The sequence below is a fragment of the Pagrus major genome, chromosome 17 (assembly GCF_040436345.1).
Source record: "Pagrus major chromosome 17, Pma_NU_1.0".
NCBI lineage: Eukaryota > Metazoa > Chordata > Actinopteri > Spariformes > Sparidae > Pagrus > Pagrus major.
Genome location: NC_133231.1, coordinates 23,135,039 through 23,157,097, shown reverse-complemented (window position 1 = coordinate 23,157,097; position 22,059 = coordinate 23,135,039). Strand labels below are relative to the sequence as shown.

The 22,059-nt window shown below is 41.4% G+C and overlaps 1 protein-coding gene across 3 annotated transcripts; it reads left to right on the top strand.

Moving 5' to 3' along the window:
• Nucleotides 1-3,975: 3,975 nt before the first annotated feature.
• On the top strand, nucleotides 3,976-22,053 carry thrap3a (thyroid hormone receptor associated protein 3a). Of its 3 annotated transcripts, none has more exons than XM_073485883.1 (11): nucleotides 3,976-4,059; nucleotides 10,441-10,585; nucleotides 13,646-14,515; nucleotides 14,822-15,487; nucleotides 15,632-15,804; nucleotides 16,683-16,794; nucleotides 17,102-17,186; nucleotides 19,476-19,657; nucleotides 19,789-19,969; nucleotides 20,122-20,268; nucleotides 20,402-22,053. In XM_073485883.1, exons 2-11 carry the CDS (start codon nucleotides 10,464-10,466, stop codon nucleotides 20,639-20,641), a joined length of 2,778 nt encoding a protein of 925 aa, XP_073341984.1. In that variant the 5' UTR covers nucleotides 3,976-4,059; nucleotides 10,441-10,463; the 3' UTR covers nucleotides 20,642-22,053. The 3 variants fall into 3 exon arrangements, with proteins under 3 accessions (XP_073341984.1, XP_073341985.1, XP_073341986.1); XM_073485884.1 differs by lacking the exon at nucleotides 3,976-4,059 and adding an exon at nucleotides 10,290-10,342; XM_073485885.1 differs by lacking the exons at nucleotides 3,976-4,059; nucleotides 10,441-10,585 and adding an exon at nucleotides 12,136-12,193.
• The last annotated feature ends 6 nt before the right edge of the window (nucleotides 22,054-22,059 follow it).

The following is a 22,059-nucleotide window of genomic DNA, read 5'->3' as shown; positions in this document are numbered from 1 at the left end:
CATACATGAATGTGCTACAGTATATCTGCCATTTATTATATCAACGTCAAGATTTTCATAAACTGCCCATACATTTTACCAGAATTAATAAAGCTCTCTTTGGGTTTTTTTTTTTTTTAATTCACATAAAAGAATAATACAAAAGACAGTATGTTAGAGAGGAACTAAAGACTGGAATAAACTAGAGCTCAAAGGGATTGGACTTAAAATGACCCTTTGGCGTTGTGAGCCATTAAGATAACATGTTATGTGACATGGTACACATGAGTCTAATATTAGCTTATAGAAGGATAATACATTTGAATTCAGAAATAAATATCCAAAAACAGCTATTACATATTCAAATCACTGTTGGTATTCATGTCCAAGAAGAATACAATATATTAATGAATTATAAACACTTCTTTTAACTAGAGACCATTTCGCAACGGAATCACACCAGCCACCTGTCAATGTGTTGATGTACTGACTCATTAGTATTCAGTAGTAAGATGGTGGAAGATAGTAACATGAGTATTGAGTACACATGGGTCAAACCACGGCCATCTTGGAACTCTTTGTTTGATCTAAACTTAACACCTTTAAATGATCACAACTGCATCAAAATGAATGTAGGTCAAGTGTAAGGTGGCCATCCTTCTAATTTTGGCTCCCTTGCTTTGACCGCACCCATCTTCGAACTTGGCCCCTTCACTCGATCTGTAAAGTTTCCTGTCTGCATCTTGCACAGCTGTGACTCTATCAGACAGGCAGACAGACTTATAAACACCTGGCAGAATACTAAAAAAACTGCTTCAGTGGTTGTTCCCACTACAAAAGATATCGCCAGGACCTCATTTTGTCCTGATGACACACACGAGACTCACAAACATCTGCGGTCACGGCTGGTAAATATGGGACAGATGATCTCCAGCTCATCAGTATTCACTGGGTTGATGGATCTGGTGTCTCTGCTGGCTTAGACATGACTACAACTGCAAACTATTAGAAGTTTTTGCTTTTATTGCCAGTCAGCCTTACTTTTATTTTTTTTACTTGATGAAATTGTAGTAGTCATATTCCAAATAGGATTACTCAGTTGATTTCACAACAATCACATTGGGTAACCCTACATTTGTTAAACCCATGGTAAGCAATGTTTCATATTTGTATTTGTCCCTTAAAAACAGGTGTCATGGCATTCAGTCAATTCAGTCGATTCAGAGTTAATGTTTGTTGACCCTATCTCTTTAGGGTGGTCATAAAAGGCATTGGCAGTATGGAGTGAAATGGACCTCATCTTTTGCATACAAGGTTTTTATCTGCAGACTATCTGTGAGATACAGTGACTTTTTATGTCTAATTTATTTGCATTTAACAAGCAACGATGAATATCAGAGTACACTTCCTGTTGAGATATACACTCAGTGGCCACTTTTTTAGGAACACATATATGGTCTAATGCAATCTAATACAACTGTTCTGCCATGAAGTCTACTTTTTGATACCTATAATGGTGACTTTTTGTTGACACTCCCCTAGAGATGTTTTTAGGTTATATGTTTTTGCATACTTTTTTTTTTTTTGCATACAGCACTCATGGTGCTGGGATTTGACAGGACTGCATTCAATGGAAAACACCTCTGAGCGGTGTTTTCCATTAGGCTTTGAACAATATGAAAATTTTGTGTCATGTTATCCTCGCCAAAATAATTGTGATTTGCGAGATTGTCCCGCTACTGCTTAAAACTCCTAAAATGGCACTTCAGCACACGGGAATCACTTTAACTTACATTTTGTCAAGAAACAAGGATTCTTACTGCATCAAAGATAGGACAAACATGTTTTTTGTGGTAAACATCCTTTTTAGTGATAAACAAACAATATTAAAGTGGCTCTGTGGAACTTCTGTGTTGTGCTTGAGGCGGGTCGTTAGTTTACGTTAGCGGACTCCATTTATAAACTGACGTTAGCTACTGTTGCTCTCTGTTAGCGGAGTGGAGAGGCACTAGAGAACGTGCATAAAGTCACGTCCTTTGGACTGTGGTGGAAAATCCGACTTGAGGCTTTCACAAAGAAATCCACAGTCCAGCAGCGTTAAACAACTTCAACATATAGTCCAAATGGAAATTCATAACAATAAACTTATCCTGAGCATTTGTTATCATTATCAGTGATGTCTTTTATACCTTCCCATTCCTACTATCGGTATTAAGGGTAGACCGATTATCATGGCCGATATTCAGCATTTTCCTATTGTTCTGTCAAATTGCTGATAAAATAAACAAATTAAAAAATGTGCAACTTTGGTTCTGATGCTCTGCTGTGTTATTAATGTTCGGGGGTGTCCTTTGCTGTAAAAAACGCTGAGCAGAAGCAGAGTTTTTGAGGTAAAACACACTGAGCGGAGTTATTTTCTTTACCACAGAGTTTGTTTAACTTGTTGTTGAATGTTTTCAACGAGTGTGTGTTTGTTAGCTTGTTAGCGGTCGTCAGCGGGTCTTGTTTGTTGCTGCTGACCGCTGCGCCGCTCCGTTAACGTTAGGTCGTAACGTCTCGTGATGGCAAAAGAAGTGTTCACAAACATGTGGCCTGCTTAATGTCACACCTTTGTCACGGCGGCCATATTGACATGAAATAGAAGGTTCCATTCCATTTAGGGCAGCGGAGACTTTCTAGTGAGCCAACGTGCACAACAGCAGCTCCCTGACTCTGTTTGACCTGAAGGGAACAGAATCTTAATTAGTATGATTGGTAACACCTGTGTTTACCTGCTGTTTTATGTCAAAATGGCTGCTGTGAAAAAGGTCTACTATCCAGTCATTTAATGAAAGAAATGCTCGCTACTGCTGCCTCGTTTGAACATGAACTTTAAGATAACTCGGGTGCGTTCACGCTGTAAATTGCCCGGGTGCTGCACTATGCTCACGGTTAGTTCTGCCTTTTTTGTCACGCATCACACAACGAATTAACATTTAGAAAATCCATTTTTTTGCTCAATCGGTATCGGCCCTGAAAAAGCCATATCGATCGACCCCTGATCGGCATAATGTAGTCCAGTAAAACAACATTTTTGACTTATTTAAGTGACTACGAGGAACTTTTAAGTGTTTATGAAACGGTCTCGTGAGTCCTCTGATGATTATAAAAGACCTGTAACGGCAAACAAGACCATCAGCAAAAAGACTGCTATTTTTATGTAGTTATTATTAATGCCTGTGCTGGAGTCCGATCACATAAATCACATATAAATACATCATCTCATCGCGATCCATCCTGTGGTTTCTTTGTCAAAGATCTTTACCACAGCGGGCCCTTTTGTCGTATCGCTTTTGTCAAAAGGGGTCACTAGAATCAACAAAAAACGATAGTTCCTCGTGGTCACTTTAAAAAACAAATCATTGGATTTGCACACCTTTGACACAATGTCACCAAAAACTGAACATGATGAGTGAAGATACATGTGATCGAAGGGGCCCAGGAGTCCCTAATAAAGTGGCCCGCTGATCGTAGGCAGCATGTGAAGGCACAATTAGAAAACTGGACCTTAGTACAATAAATGTGTTGTTCACTAGCTGCTGGAGGGCCAAAAGCACCAGTTCCAGACTGCCACTACAATGAACATCACTTGACACCACTGTGGAGACAGACACAGTATCTCCAGTAGCTGCTCCCTTTAGACCGCAGTTACTACAGTGACTTTCACAGGATGATGTCATTACAGGGCGGCGGATTTATTCGCCTTTTGTACTTGTAACACAGGGATTAGTTTACTGAACCGCGCTCCCGTTCATTGCCGCGCAGCCAAGGTGTTTAGACAGACGGCGGTGAGAAGGCGGAAGGAAATCTGAACCTCTGAGCCGCACGGAGCGGTCACACCCCCTTTCTCTAAACACTCAAGCCGACTGACACACAGACACACATACACACTCACACACACACACTTGACATAAACTGGGCACAACAGCAGAGACACGCAGGGAGGGAGAGAGCAGGAGAAAGTGTCTTTAACTCGTTTCTGCGATATCACGCCGCGGTGCCTGAATGTGACGCGGCAGCACCGAACATCAGAGCCGACCGGTGAGTACTTTACTTTGCTATCATCCTCTCCATTCTGGGGCAATTATCCGATTGGAAAGCGGAGTGAAAATGAATAGAAACTAATGTGTTTTCAATGGACTTGTCGTTTGAAAGAAAGTTAGGCAGCGGAAGGATCATTTATCGCCAGAAAGTGTTTTTTTCAGCAAAATGCGGCTATTTCTGGCCACATATACAGTGTGGAAAAAGAGTCAAGCTTTGGCCAGAAGGCTGCTTACTCATAGGCTACAGAGCTACTATATGCTCTCCTGATGTGAAGCTAAGTGTCTGATAGATTTGTCATTTTCCCGATTTGATTGATGCGTCATTACGCACAGGATGCTCGGTCCAGCCCATCCTGGACCTGGACACTGCTTTTGATATATTTGGACTTAGTGCCTTTCTTTGGTGCCATATTTTGAGTGTAGTGGAAATATCTGTGAAGTGAGGGTTGACTCCCCTGCTGGTAGCTCACAGGCTTATAATAAGTCTGTTACTCAACATTTATATCTTGAATATTGCTCAGTGCTTCACTGATTTCCAAAGTGCACCCCCCCAGGACCACCGGAGGACTAAATGAGGACCTCAGCACAATGAGATGTTTGATTTCACCAGCTCTATGACTGCTGCTTTTAGTGGTCAGCCCAATGACAGAATGACTGTTGTGATTGCAGGTTTCACCCAGTTGTCCCTCCACCTCGTGTAAACAGCTACAATCTTGAACCGAGCCTAAAAAAGTCATATATAGCAACGAGAATCATCTCTTAGATGCTAGTTTCCTGTAAATGCTTATCTAAATGGGGTTTTTGTGGTTCAATGTCAATCTATTTCTGGGGACCAGTGATGCGAATAAAAAAAAAAAAAAAAGGTTTGAAAACACTATCATGCAATTTCCTGTTGAGCTGAAGGATCCTGGCTGAGGTCAAGCCTCTTTTACAAATACCAGCCGCTCAAAAGTACACACAATGAAAAGGCGTGCCCACGATTAAGTTAACAACCAAAACATCTTCAGTTTTGTTTTCACTGTCTTCGTGAGGAGGCACTGATCAACCTGCTTGTGCACATGGCTTAAAATGGCTTGACATCAGTGTTCCTCACCTTTGTGCCAGCTCGCACTCCTCAATTAATGAAATCAACTGTCGTTTCAGCGCAAAGGAAAGTATTCTGGTTATGCAACATGCCACCCATATTTAACAATAAACACCAAGTGCCTCTCCAGCTTCACGCGGAGACTCTAAGGCTCTGGAAAACACAAACAACTGTACGCATTCTGGAAACATTAAAGCTATAACTCATCATTTGCCAGGCTGTTACCAGCTGACCAAAATAGAGAGGACCTTGAGCTGATGAGTTCCCTCCCGTACCCAGCAGAGCTGTGGTGATGACAGACGGCTGAGAAGCATGTCGGTGCGAGGATGCCTCAGTGACACTCTGCTGTAGGCCATTTTCCAGGAAAAAGTAGCCTCACATACACCGTACAGTGTCAAACGCTGCTTTTACGAACTGTTGACTATTGTCGTCAGAACCTTTTCAGCAGGAATCTCTCCAAACACTCACAGAGATGAGAGTGATATTGAACTGCCTTAGTTAGCAGAACGTTTGCTTAAACCGGGATCATGTTGTCAACCAGCAAGTTCAACACTAAGCTGAACGGTATTCTCATCCATCACTGCAAGTGATTAGTGAAGGATAATGTTGCAGGAAAATCTGCATGACATCATCTATTTGTCTTCCTAGCCGTTACAGTAGCTCCCTAAAGACAAACAAAGACAGTTAATACTCATCCAGACAACCGAGTGAATCAGACTTGTCAGAAGTTTGTTTTCGCTCATTCAGTAACACATGATGAAGGAAGCTGCAAGGTTTATCTCATCTCCAACAGAAGAGCCAGCGGCTTTGCTATCCATTAACCGCCTCAGCATGCGAGGAGTCTTGAGGGGATACTAAGAGGGACTGCAACATTTCAATAAGCAAAGATTGTGCCAATGACAGTTGCTGTGGCTTTTCTGAAATAGCGAGCGGGGTGTCTCAGGGGCACATATAGATAGCAAATGTGATTCCAGCTGCCACTGCGGCATCCCAGTCTTAATGATAGGGCAGTTGATTGAGTGGAGTGTTTCTACTCGTACGCTTTGAGCCCACGGATCGAGTTGCCGGGACCATTGTTGATCAGAGCTACTTTTGCCGTTACATGAAACAAACAGGTGATGAGGATTACACAGCTGTCGCTCTCCGCCCCGAATCATGTTTGCATGTGCGCGGTCGTGAACTTCTACCCATGCGAGAACCATTATCAGTCTAATAATATATATATATATTCCTCACACTCTCATCGGTTCAGTTCATTTGAGTTATTTCCTGCAACTGTTTCCTACTGTACAAAGACCTGCTTTTCTAGTTGTACATGTTGTTCCTGTTGAAACTGTGTTGTTCCGTTTTTTCGAGGTGACCCAAGTTGTCAATGGTTAATAAATTATAATTAGCAGAATTCTCTATTTTATGAGGGCTTGATTATCCCGAACTCTTTAAAGTCCAGTGTGTAGGATTTAGTGGCATCTAGCAGCGTGGTTGCAGATTGCAACCAACTTAACACCCTTCTTCTCACCTTCCCTGATGGTGGCCAGTGTTTGGTCGGCCCTTCGGGGCTGCTGTAGAACCTAGAGCCCCAACTATCTATCAGTTGGAGGATAATATTGGCGGATCACAGATATATCGGTATCGGCGTATACTTGGTCCAGTATGTGCCAACATGAACACTTTTTTTTGGAGATTATAATGCAGAAACAGATGCTTAGGTGATGTTTACTTCTTCAGTTCACTGATGCCATTTCACATTATAAAGGTCAATGTTAAACTGTGAAATATACTGCCTCAGTTACATATTTTGGACTAGGGGGTGGGCATTTCAAGCAAAGATGCTATTCAGTACTCACTGGGAAGTTTGTGACGATTTTTTGCAGACCGACCTGGATCGCGTTATTTCCAGGCACCGGTAAAAACAAGAGAAAAAACAATGGAAAATGTATTCTTTCAGACAAAACCATAGTTGCATGAACCAAAAATCATGACCCATCCCTCTTTTGGACACAAAAATGTTTGATAACCAAATTTGAAGGATCATTGCAAAAAATGTGTGTGTATCAGCTGATTCTAATATTCGGAAATTGCAGACTGGAATCTAATAGAAACTTGATAGTGTAACATGATGGACTTCATGGAAGTGGGCCTGCTGCCTCTGTAGATATAAAAGGCTCAATCCAAGGTAACAAAAACAAGAAACAAATTAGTTTCTGGTGATTATGCACTAATGAAAATATAACTATGAATAATATATTAAATTTCTTCCATTTCTGCCCCTAAATCCTGCACCCTGCACCTTTAAGTTTTCAAGCATTGGAGACCTAGATGATAAATCAATGAACTGACACTGAAACCAGGAAGACTGAAGTTGTTTTTTTGGCACTGTGCTGCAGTTTTTGACTCCATCATCGAGTATAGGATTTGGTTCTTAGTGGACAAGTGTAATGGTATTAATAGTTGAAAGTGAGAAAGCAGACGTTGCAGTTAGTGCATTTGTGTGCATGTGTGTCAGTAACTGCATTTGTGTGCGCACATGTAGTAGTGAGTGATTAAAGAGAGGACTTACCACGGCCCTTTAGACAGGCTGAAATCTCAGTGATTAGGCTGCCGACCACACAGTGTGGAGCAGGGACAGCTGCAGCTGGTTATCAATCCAGTGTTCAGGGAGAGGCCATTGAAACTGATACCACCGTTCAATTGTCCCAGATAGTTTCTATTTTGTGTGCAGGAGGCAAGGACAGAGCTTCAGATCCACTTTTTTATGTATAGTATATACATTTTTATTACCTTTTATTTCAACTCAAAATCATTGAGGACAGGGCCTCATTTACAATGATGTTAAGTAACAATTAAAATGGAAAAATATTGAAGATATAACAATAAAAGTGTATAAATATATGAATATATAATATGAATATACATACAGTCGCACTTTGTGAAAAATAGGGCAGTTATATGTATCACCTTGATTTAAAAGGTGCACTACCTAAGAAGTAGCTACCTTGAATTCATACATTTAGACAAATAGGGGCAGGAATAACTGCTAACTGCTGCTAACTGTATACTTTTCATGCATCCATGACTGCAGCTACTGTTAGCTTGTTAGCTCACTTAGCCATGTAGCTAGTAGACTACAAGGGGAGTGTTTGTGTTTGACCACTAGCACAGGAGCTTTGGACCGCTGGATGAAAGAGGTTTCTACGCCAGGGGCTAGCTGGTTAGCATGCTAACTTCAGTAGATATCTCTTCAACACAATACATAGATGATTTTAACGATTTAATGTTTTGAGCTAAAATTCTTACATATTGCGCCTCTAAACTAGAAATACTGTGGTGAGCAGGTCCTCATTCAAAATAATGTCATGTAACAGTATAAGATGATTTATAGGATTTTATAGCACATACAAAATTAAAAAATACATACTTTGTAAAATTGTTAAAATGTAACAGTGAGCTTGGAAACCTTAGCTGTCTACAGTATAGGTGTTTTGTTTACAGTTTCTGCTGAAACCCTTTCGAAGGTTTCATGGAAACTATTTTCAGCCATATGAAAATATCCTAAACACAGATGTGCCAGTTTGAAACTTTTTATTACAGCTATTATAACAAACTGAGAATAAAACTTCTCCTCAAGATTTTCCCACAGGGCTAACTTATTCAGAATTAAAAAGGTTGTGACAGTTTATTTATGTTGCTGTTTAGCTGCCTCATGCTGGGTAGGGGCACATCTGAATGCCATTCTCCAAATGTGCACAGTAAGCTAAATTGTCAATCTGGTGAGGCCGGTCCTTCAGGAAATTATTCTCCAAAAGCCAAAAACAACAGGCTGCCAAGACTGAGGAGAGTGGGAAGTTCACAGAGCAGGAGGAGGAGGCGGGGGATCCACTTCAATACCCTTTAAAATATTGGAAAGGAGACACACTTGGACCACCATGTGATAGCGTGCACAGCTTTTCAAAATCCCTGTCATGTGCAGTCTGCAATTTCCTCCTTCCAAAGTCCCTGAAGATGACTCTCATAATGAAAGATCAATCATTTGATCCCTGGCATTTACTGTACTCCGAGGATCATATGTCACAGATAATGCCATGTGGACCTTGGAAAGAACAACTGTAGATGCCCCTACTGTAGAACTGTATCATAATTTGTGGAGTATACAAGTGAAGCAGTGGAGGAGTCAAGAAAACAACTTCTCGAGTTGAAAGCACACTTGAGTGCAGAGAGCGTGCAGTCCCAAGTGAGCGTCTCTCTGGTAGCAGATCATTCACCACAGGCAAATATGGTGAAATAGCAACAGAGAAAAATGCACCATTTGCTCATCAATCTACCGGGCTGATGGTGACTTTAACTATTTAACTGAGGACTGGTCAGGTTTGAGTTTAACATTAACCAACGCTTTAATAACAAACGAAGAGACGTATAAAAACAACCAGGCAAAGACACGATTTCACCCGTCATTTGTTTAAGGTGGTTTAAAAATACATTTAGCAGCTTTGCATTTATGAGAAGAATATAGTATAATCTTTCATCACTTCCTCAAAATGATCATTTTTGTTATATATTTTAAGCCTCAGCTGTTCACACCTGTAACTTTCTCTTGACACGTTCTCAGTGGTCGTGGGTGGAGTTTTCACAAGTTTTCGAGTAAATGGAAAATTTTGCGTAAAAGGTGACACCTGTGTATTAGTGGTGAGGGTTGGAGAAGATTGGTGAGACTTGTGGGTTAATCATTGAATTAAATACAAGATAGATGAAGAACATTCTGTTTTTTTCCTCATGAACATTTTCGTCACCAGCTTTTAATATTATCTTCATTGATTTATCGTGTAGCAGTGGAGGACATACAAAAGGTGTACTGTGTCTTACTGATAACTATTTATCTGTAGTTTATAGAGGGCTACAGTAAAGTAGATGACTGATGTAAGACTGCCCTCTATGCAAATGACCAGTGACTAAATAAAACTGGTTCTGTTTGGATACCCAACACTTCCACAGATCGAGGTCTTACTTTTTCACAGCTGTTCTATTTCTTCACTCAGCTTTGGTGTTAAGTCTGCTTTTGAAGCACATCTTATCGCTGTTGGATATTATATTTCATGGATTTTTTGACTCTTGACTCTTGTTAATTAATTTATTTTTCTTCTGTGATAATTGTTAATTCGGTTGTTGATTAATATCGATTCTATGCAGCCAATGCCTCGAAAAGGTGAATCAATAACCAATCATCTTTTACAAGTATTTTGTTCGCTATCTTACGCTTTCCAAACCTGTAACTCGGTTGTACATCTCTTTTGTGTGTGACAGTTTGAGGTGGGCTGGCTGCAGTGATGTCCAGATCCACAAAATCTGCCTCGAGGTCTCGGAGCCGCTCCAGGTCCCGGTCAAGATCCTGCTCCACCTCGCGTTCCAGAAGTCGCTCCAGATCCCGGTCCAGGAAGCGTCGCTACGGGTAGAGTCCATTTTATGAACAATTGTCCTTTCTGAACAATATAATGACTTGTATTGTGACTTTGTGGTCCAGATCAACTGCATTTTACTTGACTGTTGAAGATGCCACTGTTTTGCCAATCATAGTTTAATAATTCTCTAAGAACTGAAAGGTATTATACAGTACGTATAATGCTTGAAATATGAATGACAATTCCATGTAAGTCAGTAGTCACGATGGAAAGAGAAACAAGCAGCAGGTGCAGCAGGCAAAGTGCTGCCCGTTGCACAGACATCAGTACTGATCATTATGTTTCCTGCTCAGCTCTTTTTCCAGTCAAGTTCCACCTATTAAGTCCGCACCTGTCTTTAAGGACTGGTCATGTCATGTGCTGCCAAGATTTGACATGTAAAATACATGAAGATATGCAAGTTGTTTATGTGTGACAGTAGGGAATGTCAACAAACAGGTCTGTGTATGGTTATAATCAACATTTCCTGTTAGCGTCATAGCTATTGATTTCTATCTGCAAGGCCTTCTCTTGCACTGGACTTTATCGTTTTGGTTCTCATGTGAACTGACAGAGCTGTTGGAGCGTTTAATGGATTTGGTTCTGAACCAAACTCTGTAGTCGGCTTCTGTATCCAGAGGAAATTGATGTTCGAGAAAGAGTTCAGCTGCCGGTTAGTGAACTTACTTAAGCTAGAGTGAATATTATTATTGCAGTTTGCATTGCATGGAAAAGCATTTACATAAGAGTTTACCTCAGTAGCCTATGAAAATAGTTTAACTAGGGCAGCATTTGGTCTCGCTTGAATAAAAATCCCTTGGTTGGAGGGTTATCTGCTGGCTATGGTGTGCATTTGGGAGAAAAAGGGGAGGCTTCACTCTGATGCCTCTGCTGTTTCTGGCAGAATGACTGTGGCATGGCAATAAAATGGCAGGGCGGCTCGTTTCCTGGCAGTGTCGCAGCACGTATTAAAATTAGCATAAAGAAGAGACATGGAAGGAATCTAATGGTTTGCTCTTCCTGAACCCACCTTGCACGTGTGCAAATGGGTCTGTGGTCACGCCTGAACTGCACAAGCCTGAATGCACACATTTGCATGAGTTGTGTATAAACAAAGACTCGCTGGAAAAAATACCTTAAAGCCACGCACAAACACAAAACAATAACTTGAAACAGTTTCAATTAAGGAGCTTTGTCTTCCTGCTTTTAACACCATCACATCAGTACTTAAATGGGGCACAGATGTACAACAAAATACTCACTTTGGACTTTCTTAAAGTAGTTTGTTTAATAAGAGAAGCTAGTACATTTTGCTGAAATATAACACTAAGCCCACATAAAGGTGTCAACATCTGCAGTATTTTGCTGTCAGAATAGTAAATAGTGTCTAAATGAACGTTTCATAAAGCCTCAGTAAACTGGTTGAACGGCCCATGTAGTGCAGTCGAAGGATTCCACTAGACTTTTTCCCCCCCCCTCACATGGTCCATGTGACTCCCTGCTCCACCAGAGCTGGCCAGAGGAGATGTAGTATCTGTAGCTCGCGCTGTGAGTGTGCAGTGCTGCTCAGTGCGCTGCTTTCTTTAACCACGCTGTATTCCAATGAAAAAACACGATAGGTGAGTCCTGTGATTTATATGGCTTATTTAATGTGTTTGCATGCAGCGTGGTACTGCTTTGCTCTGTAAAAATCTGAACATTGCTGGTCAGCTTTCTATGTAATTGCACATTTTGAGTATACCTTTACATTTCTGCATGTCTACATTTATATTCTAATAAGGAAACTGGCTGAGCAATTGCCTGTAATTTACTGACAGTTGTAGAGAAGTTGCTTTAGATGTAGTTGCAGAATAAAACACATGCGTAGTAATACAGAACAGAACAAGTTAATGTCATAATCTCAAATATGTCAGTGGAAAGTTGGAGAAGTTGTGTTCACATGCAGTTCGCTTAAAAAGAGCATGCTGGGCTCATTCAATCTTTGATTTGATGGAGAGAACTTATTGAATCACGGTTATAATGTTCACTGTGTTTAAGGTTCAGGGTAGAAAGCCCCAAGGCTTTTTATCAGAAGTGCAGCAGAGCCACCATGTGGACCAGTCCGGCACTGCAGGCTGGCTGAACACTACACTGAAATCTCCATGAAGTGCTCTTTTGTGGGCTACTATATTCTAGCCTGTGTTGCCAATTCCAAATGACAAATGGTTGCTGGATGCAACTGCACATCTATATGTATATCATGTGTTTTGTGTTATGTATGTCTTTTCCATATGTAATGCCAATGGTTAGCCTGACTTTGTTGTTATGTTTGGAGTCTTTTAAAGAAAGCCTGACAGACTGGTTTAAGTGGCAATCTGCTAAGTAGTATTTTTTGTTCTTTTTGTTTGGTTTTCTGTGGTCATCGCTGTGGTTTTACTGCCCCAAGGATTTATTTCACAGTTTGTGTTCCTGTAGTACTGGTTGTTGTCTATGTGTCGGTCCTCTACAACGCTCTCTTGTCCTTTTATTCTAAGAAAATCCAACATTAATACTTTGAAATACAGACCAGGATGTAATTACATGTGTGTTATGTCAGTGGATTACATGACAACACAGAAGGTGTGTATGTACGTATTCCAGTGATGTTCCTTGGTAGGAAACAAAGACGAACTGAGACGCACTTGGTGAGAGCTGTTCTTTTAATCTTTGTGCCCAAATTTTACATCCTGGCATGCCAGATGGTTTCTTAAACAGAACCATCTGAGAAGTCGTCCTTGGAAACTGTTTTGAAAAGGGCAGCACTTTCGAAAATATTTGGCAGATGATCGGGTTGCCAAAGCCAGTCAGGAGAAGAGAGAAAACATCAAGTCTTAGTTCAATGAAGAAATATTCTCTAGTAACTCATGCTATTGCAACATCTATGTTAACCTCTTTAAGAGCTACCATTTTTGAGGGTTTTTTGCCATTGCGATTGCATCAGAGAGATGTTATCTGTGTTCAATTAAAAGGCTGTGATTTAGAGTTAAATAAAGTGTTTAGTAAATTAAGTAACGATTATGTGCTTGTCTTTTTCCCCTTGCTTTCGTTCACAGCTCTAGGTCTCGGTCACGGTCAAGATCTCATTCTCCACCTCACAACCGGGAGAAGAAATATCCGAGGGGATACCAGAACAATCGTGAGTACCGGGGCTACCACCGCGGCTTCCGGAGGCCGTACAACTTCAGGGGCCGAGGGCGGGGCTTCTTCCCACGTGGACGGTACCAGCGCGGCGGTGGTTGCTATAACAATAACAACAACTTCCGCCCCAACTGGAAGAATTACAAGCAGAATCCTCAGAAACAGCAACAATACCAGCAGCAGCAGCAGCAAAACTATTCACGAGGACGATCTCACAACTTCCAGAAACGCTCAGGAAGCCCCCCTCGTGGTCACTCTCACCACTCTGACCGATCCTCCTCGCCACTATCCAGACACTCGCAGCATTCTTCCTCCTCCTCACACTCCTCTCCCAAATGCAGGCAAGCCTTGTTTCCGACTAACCAAAACTCCAAAGATGTGAAAGAGGAGCTCTCAGCCTCCAAGGAGGTCCTAAAGGGAGCAGGGGGAGATGGGGAGCCAGTGGAGCTCGCCGGGGTGTTGGCAGGGGATGCCAAGGAAGGCGCAGACGGTGGGAAAACTGAAGGGAACAGGCAGAGCCTGACAGACTGCAGCATCAGTCCAAAGAGAACGAGTCCTGTTATTGTTGGTCAGAACAGCCAAACTACTAACCAGTCCAGTCCCTCCCCTAAAACCACCAACGACATTAGCAATGGTGCCCCCTCCTGGCAGAAGGTGTGTAGTTCTTCCCCAGCAAAAAAAACCTTACGTGAAGGTCTAAATCCAATGCTTTCCAGCTTTGACTTCTTCTCCAATGAGGAATACCTGGATGGAGATAAAACAGCAATCTCCATTGCCTTCGGAAAGTAAGACTGAATTTACTTTTCCTCTCAAATTAATTCTGGCATTGTTTTAGAAAACTGTGCAAGCTTTATAGACATACAGATAATATGCCATGAATTATTGCTTAAATGCCTTCACATTTTCATTGAAATGTCTCATGCTTATATGTATTTATTTTAATGGATATAATACTTATCTTACAAGTATCACATTTGTGGAGGCTCTAAGACGACATCTTGTCAGATAATCAATTGGTTTTCTGTAGGTTTAATTTTTGCCGTCGCATGCCCAGTGAGATGCATTTCTTTATCTCTTTGTCATTCCTTTAGGTTTTTGGAGGAGCAAAATAAAAAAGCAAAATCTTGGGAAAATGGCAAGAACACAGAAGCCAATGATGTGGTTATGGAGCAAGGGAAATTAAACGGCAACACAAAGATTATCTCTGACTCGGTATCGAGAAAGTACAAAGAGGATGGTGGGGTGTCTTTGACCAGCTTTTTGAAAGCTTCTCCTTTTCTGTCTGCTGACGGGGAAGAAGAGGAGGAGATGATGGTCAAGTCTCATTCAAAGTCACTTCAGAAAGACTGGCACAATGAGGACGAGTCCTTTAAGTCAAAGATCAAGGTCACTCACTCAGCCCGAGAAATGTTTGGAGAATGCTTTAGCAAATGGCAGAATTCAGCCAACAGTGACCTTGACGCCATGGCAGAGGACATATATCTGAGTCGAAAGCAGGATAAAGCAGCAGCCATTGCTGCTGCTCTCAACAAAAGAGAGTTAGCAGGGAAGTTTGAGGAACTGTCCCCAGACTTGGGCGGTAAAGCCAGGAAGCTGGCAAAATCTCCCTCCATCCCATCTCCCTCACCACCACCAAGGAGGAACTCTGACAGAGAGATGTTTATGATCAGGAGTGAGGACTCCCCTTTCCCGTCCTCAAGAAAACCGGAGGCAAAAGTAAATGTCAGAATGGATTTCCTTGGAGAAAGTCTGATTAGGTGAGCATCACATAGTGGTTTCGGGTCCCGTACCTGGTCTTTCCTCATATCTTTAAATCAAGCAGTAGACTTTACAACAGTAGCAGCACTTTTCCTGGAAACTGATGATTGAAGAACGTGGTTCTGTTTTCATTTCTTTTTCAGCTCTTCTGATGTTTTAGCTGAGGAGCGACAGTTGTCTCAGGATCTTGTGCAGTCCTCAAAAAAGGATCAGGAGTTCCGTTCCATCTTTCAACATGTTCAAAATGCTAATATACAGAGGAGTCCGTCTGAGCTGTTTGCTCAACACATTGTCACCATCGTTCACCACATTAAAGGTGAGTTGTCACTTGGATTGGGCGATGTCGACCGAAGTGGCACATGGCGACGTCCTCTGTGAGACATTGCTATATACGATGACATTGTTGTTTTAGGGGTGTGTTTGGGAGGTACTATGTGTTTTCGAATTTAAGGCGTGTGTTCCCTCGGAGTTTCCGTAAGGCAGGAGTGGCTCATTAGCACACCACTATAGTCATCACTGTTTTCCACTGTCACTTTGACAGCAACCTCCAGTTGTCTCACCCAGTCTCCCGTCACTAGCAAAGGGAGCAGGCAGAGTGTACATCCTAGTGCCAGGTTTAAAAGGATCTTCATCTCTGCACCACATGTCCTGAGGTGTGTTCAACCTCAGAATCTTGAAACAAAGTTAGCCAGCTATCTATACTGAGGAAGCCAAGCTTCATCGAAGTTACTCAACACATGACCACGTTGCCTTTAAAATCTGTGGAACAAAAAACACACAGTTTACACTGTAAAAGCAGTGTCATGTTTTATAGGGGACTCTATTGCTGCAACCCATTGTCATTGGAACTTGGTGAACTTTTACTTTATGTATGTTTTTTACTGTAAAACTGTTGTTGCCTTTTCTGTTGTAGCGTACTCCTCCAGTGTCTTTCCAAGTGTGCTAATCCATTAAATTGGTTGCCTTACAAACTTGCTGCAGGCATCCATGTTTTCCTGAGCAGATGCAATGGGAATATTTAGACTGGAAGTCCAGAATACCAACTCTGAACTATCGACTTCCAACTTGCAATGGATTGCAGCATTTGGCCCATGGGAATGCTCAATTCATGCATCATCACAGTTGGATGGAAAAGCAAGAGACACTAGGAGCATTAACAACTTTAACAGCTGTTTGTACTGTCCCCCCGTACAGCTCAGCACTTTCCGTCTTGTGGAATGACTCTAAACGAGCGATTCACCATGTACCAAAGACGAGCTGCAGAGAGGGAAATGATGAAGCCAAGAAAAAGCCCAGAGATACACAGGTAGAGTCGCCTATTGAGTGACCCTCTCACCTTCAGTGTGCTGTGGCTTCACCTCCTCTTTTAACAGCTTTCAGGTATTTCTCTCACCTTTCCTACCTGAAAATCAACAATCTATCTTGGCTTATTTTTTCTCATGCTCGGTGGAGGTCAGTTTTATTTTCCCACCAATTTTTCTTTGCTATTTTTCTGTTTTGTGTTGTCTTTGCAGTCCAGTTAAGCTAACAGTTGGTTGTTTTGGCACCTGCACCGTCGTTCCTGTGATATGTGCATTTAACTGTCTTGTCTTAACTGTGTCTCTTTCTCGCAGGAGAATTGATGTTTCACCCAGAGCTTTTATGAAACACTCTCAACTTTTTGAGGCGATGAAAAGCTCAGAGGATGGCACTTACAAGGTGACTGAACATTTTGCTGTATGAAGTATGTTGGAAAAACAAACAACAGCAAACCAGTGTGCAAGCCAGATGCCTTTAGACTGCACTCCCTTAAAGCTTGTGGCTTTCCTTGAAGGGAGATGCACAGAGTCTGAGAGACGCAAATGCAAAAATAAGGCACTTTGACTTGGTTGTTTGTTATATATCGCCTTCACACATGGTTAGACTGTGGGCACAAGCCTGACCAAGGCTAATGAAACTTATAAGTTCAGAAATGGAAGCCACTGTGCCAAAGGACTCGAAGCAATTGTCTTCGTAAGTATTCTTTAAAAAAATAAAGAACGGAAATAACCAACAGCAAGCCCTTTATGCACCTGTGCTTAGATTTACATGCTTTCTGAGTAAACCCTTACAATTATGATGAATGTGCATGGACAAACTTGGTCAAGCATTTTGTAAACATGAGGCAAATACCGCTGACATATATAAAATTGAGTTCACTTAAATTAGCATGAACAGTCCTATCTCAATAGTGGTTTTGCCAGTCATACAGATGCTCAAGAACTACGAATACTGTATACTTTACAATAGGTAGCAGCAACTATTTCCCAAAGCATACCTAAAAGTTTTTAGATTGGTTTCCATCCTTCCAGGCAGCTATTGGTTTCAGTTCTTGTCAGTGCACTAAGATAATCAACTTGCAGTGACTTGAAACTTGTTTGAAATAGTAAATGCATCACTGTGCACCTTCAGGGATGGTTTTGAAAACACTTGGTTAAGGATACCTGAAAGCACCATGTTGCTAAGGCTGTGATGTTCAAAGTGTGGAAATCAGCTGCTGGAAGTCATGTTACACATGGAAGAGAAAAAGAGCAAGGATGAGGTGAAATATGCTGGTGCTGATTGTTCCTGTTGTGCAGCAGCTTCTTGAAGGCTTGGATACTGGATTTTGCCTCAAGCAAATTGAATGCACCAGGGAGGTTTTCAAAACACACCTCTTCTGACAGTTGCAACAACCTTGACAAAATAAAAGCTGTTGTCATGATGAATTACCTATCTGAAGTTGATTTTCTTACCATATTTAAATAGCTACCTCAAGGGCAGAAAATCTATCTAAAAACATATGCTTTGGAGAATGGTTCAAATTGCAGAAACATGCAAAAGGACTCATTTTGACCCTTAGTGCACTGGAAAATTCACTTGGTTTTACTAATGTCAGCTGGCTGGTACACAGGTTTTTCCCCCTTTACCCATGGACCTATACAGTAGGGCTGTCTGGAATACCATTTTTGGGTCTTCGAAGCTTCGGTGACAATTAAGGGACGGTGGCTTCCTCGTGGACCACATTTGTGCTTGCAAATTCAATTGAACCATTATGGTGTAAAATCCAGTTTTTCAGTTTTGTAGTTTGCTGCTGTTGCTTCTAAATAATACTTCCCTAAATATTGATGCAGAGTTTCTGTGCAAACATAGACAAGACAGATGCGCGCTGTGTTTCTCTGAGGCACAATGATTGACCAGGGCGACGGATTCAAAGGTCCAGTGTGAAGAATTTGGTGGTTTCCAGTGGTGAAGCCGGAGGATTGCAATCAACGAAATACCTCACGACTCACCCTTCGCTAGTGGCGGCCAAAAATGCAAAAGTCCTTCTCTAGAGCTCGTGTTTGGTTTGTCCACTCTGGATGACTGTAGAAACATGGCAGAGTCGGAGGAAGAGGACCCGCTCCCTCTGTAAAAAGTAAAGGGCTCATTCTAAGGTAATGAAAACACAACAATTCTTATTTTCAGGTGATTATAAACTAATTCAAGGTAATTGTGAATATCATATTTCATTTCTGCCTATAGATCCTCCTAAATCCTACACACTGGACCCTTAAAAGCTGTACCTTTTGCCTCCATTGAGTGAAATCCTGTAGGCTATAACTCTCCACTTTTAGTGGTGTAACTGGGAAAGTGGGCAGTATTAGATAATAAGATTGAGATGTTTATTGCAACTTAAGTAATATCTGCTGCCTTCCCTTCAACACACAGCTCCTCTTGCTCACTTGAGCAGCTCCAATTTCTGGTACAGTAACCTTCAGCGTTGATAGGCCATTACTCATGATGTCTAACCAATCAGATAGTCCTTTGGATGGGCATTCAAATACTGATTTGAATGTCGATTATCATGGCATGCTTCCAAGCTTCGAAGCATTCCGGTCAGCCCTACTATTGGGTTTACAAACCAGCTTGGCTCAGAGTAGACTGATAGGATCTCAATGCTAATCCAAAGTCTGTCCACGACGTTGTGCTCTGTTTTGATTTGCTCAGGACGGCGGGGAAAAAGTGAAGGGTGACCCAATGGACCTTCGTTTGGATATTGAGCGCCGTAAAAAATACTCCACCCATGAAAGAGATTATAATCCTGATCGGGGAAGAGATATGGGAGAGTCCCCAGATTCTAGTAAAGAGAGATCTGTGGAAAAGTCCTCCAAATGCCACAAGAAATCAAAGTATGTGAAACTGTCCTGTACTTTGTTTTGTTTTAAACCATCTTAAGTATATAGAATATTTTTGTTCATCTGCCCTGCATGATAAACAGTTGGGCATGAAGGATTTTGTATGTATCATTTCTCCTTTTTAGGAAAAGTAAGAAGAAGCGCTCTCGCTCGAGTTCATCCTCATCTTCCTCGTCCTCCAAGTCTCAAAAAGAGGATGTGCCCCATGGCAAGTCTGAGCCCAAAGATAAGGGCTTTAACAGAGCCCGACTGGGTCAGATGGAGTCACCAGAATCTGTTGAAAGAGGAAGGCCACGTGGAGGATTTGTAAGTTTGACAAAAGGATGTTGGGTTGATGGAGGAGAATAATTTCAAGCAACGAGTGTGTCAAGTTCAACTGTACATTTTACTTTCATAGTTTGCTGTGCATCTATGATTTTGCTGCTTTTTTAATTCCTCATCTTTTTCTGGAATTACAGCAAGTCCGAATTCGTGGAAGGGGCTGGAACAGAGGCAATTATCAGGGAAACTGTTCTCAAAGTAACAACATGCCCAACATGGCAGCACACCCAAAAAATGAAGACTGGGACCCAGAGTACACTCCCAAAAGCAGAAAATACTACTTGGTAGGGCTGATCTCTTTCCCACGCATGCCTCCCCATCCAAGCACATGGTCTTGTGGTTGCTAATCAAGCTCAAATTTCAAACTTCTGTAGCTGTTGTTTTAACACCACCATGCTTTTTCCGTCTTTCTCTCAGCACGATGACAGAGACGGGGACACAGAGTTCAAGTGGGTGGACAATCGAGGGCGAGGACGGGGAAGCTTCTTGCGTGGTAGGGCACGTTTCATCATCCGCAAAGCCACTGGGGGGCCCAACACCATCAGCCCCAAATGGGCCCATGACAAGTTCCAGGTCAATGGGGAGCAAGGTGGCGAGCAGGAAGAGGAGACAGAACAGGACCATAAAGACGGAGAAATTGATGGAGAGCATACTTGAGCAGTGAAGCAATGTGCTGAAAATCTTAATTTTCTTCTTCTGTGTTGTTATGGGATCCGACTCAGCGATTTTATCCACCACAGTGGATTCATAAATGCAGATTAAAATGTTTTAAGACTCAGCTATCACTAGTAAAACTTTTATGCTTTCACTTCAGCATAGGATACTATCTCTGACTTGATATGACCATTTGCCACATGAGGATACAACTCATAACTAGTAGAAGCACTGTTTCGGGGTGAACTGCTGTTCCTCATAAGAATTCGGATCTATGTTACATGTTTTTTTTTTTGGAAAAGTGAATGTTTTTGAGCAGAATTTTGGTAGTATTTACACTTCTCTTCTAGGAATGATTGAAAAACGACTCCTTAATGGCATTTGTATTTTTAAGTAGAGAGTGAAAATTGCAGGGTAGTTCAAATCAGCTTGTGCCTTATTCTTGTGCAAGTGAAGCAATGTTTTGTGAGTGGGCTACACGATAAATAGTTGTACTGATGAATGCAGTAAAATCAACTCCAGTTGCCCAAATATGAGTTTTTAAAAAAGCAGGCTTGTTGTTTTTAAGCTTTGTCTTGTCTGGATTAGAATGACAGCGACACTGTAGTTCATGTTGACATTGAACACATCACCGTTTAGCCAATTTCCGCACTCGACGAATGACCCTGATCTGACAATGGGACCAAACTGTATGGGGTCAAAGGTTACGCTCTGCAGTCTTTCATTACCCAACATTCAACAGATCTACAGTACTAGCTAGCAGCAGGAGACTGTTATTAGAAGGGTAACTACCTGTACATTGAATGTCGTTCATTAAACATTTTGCTGACAAAGATTTCTATAATTTACAGTAGCTCTTTGATTGATCTTGGATACCACTTATCAATGTATAATATTGATAGTGAATATATGTTTTCCTCTAAAGACACTCATTGTAGTTTTTTGACTTTGTCTGTAAAGCAGGATCTTTTCTTATCACCATAGACTTTGATGTGTTTTCATTTGCTTTTCTCCAGCCAATGATGATTTAATCAATCATGTAAATTGTGTGGAACTGTCAACAATGTGATAAAAGAGGTTTCAAAATTAGCATTTGTTTGGTCTGTAGTTTGAAGGACAAGGATTACAGTTTGTTTAATCCTAGAATAAGAATGTTTTTTCAGTGCATATGTCCAATTATTTCTTTATTCAAATTGAGGATTAGGCCCACTCATTCGGCAAACAATTGATTACATCATTTATGTGCCTTTGCTGTTGGTGAACTGGTCTTACTTGTACAATATAGGTCTACAGATTGAGATTCACATTTAACTGTTTATGGTTACCTGCTTTGGGAAAACTGCTTTTTTAAATAGGTGTTGTTACTGTTTTTTTTTCTTAGAGACTGTAAATTAAAGAGACACTGATTACTTTAATGTTTG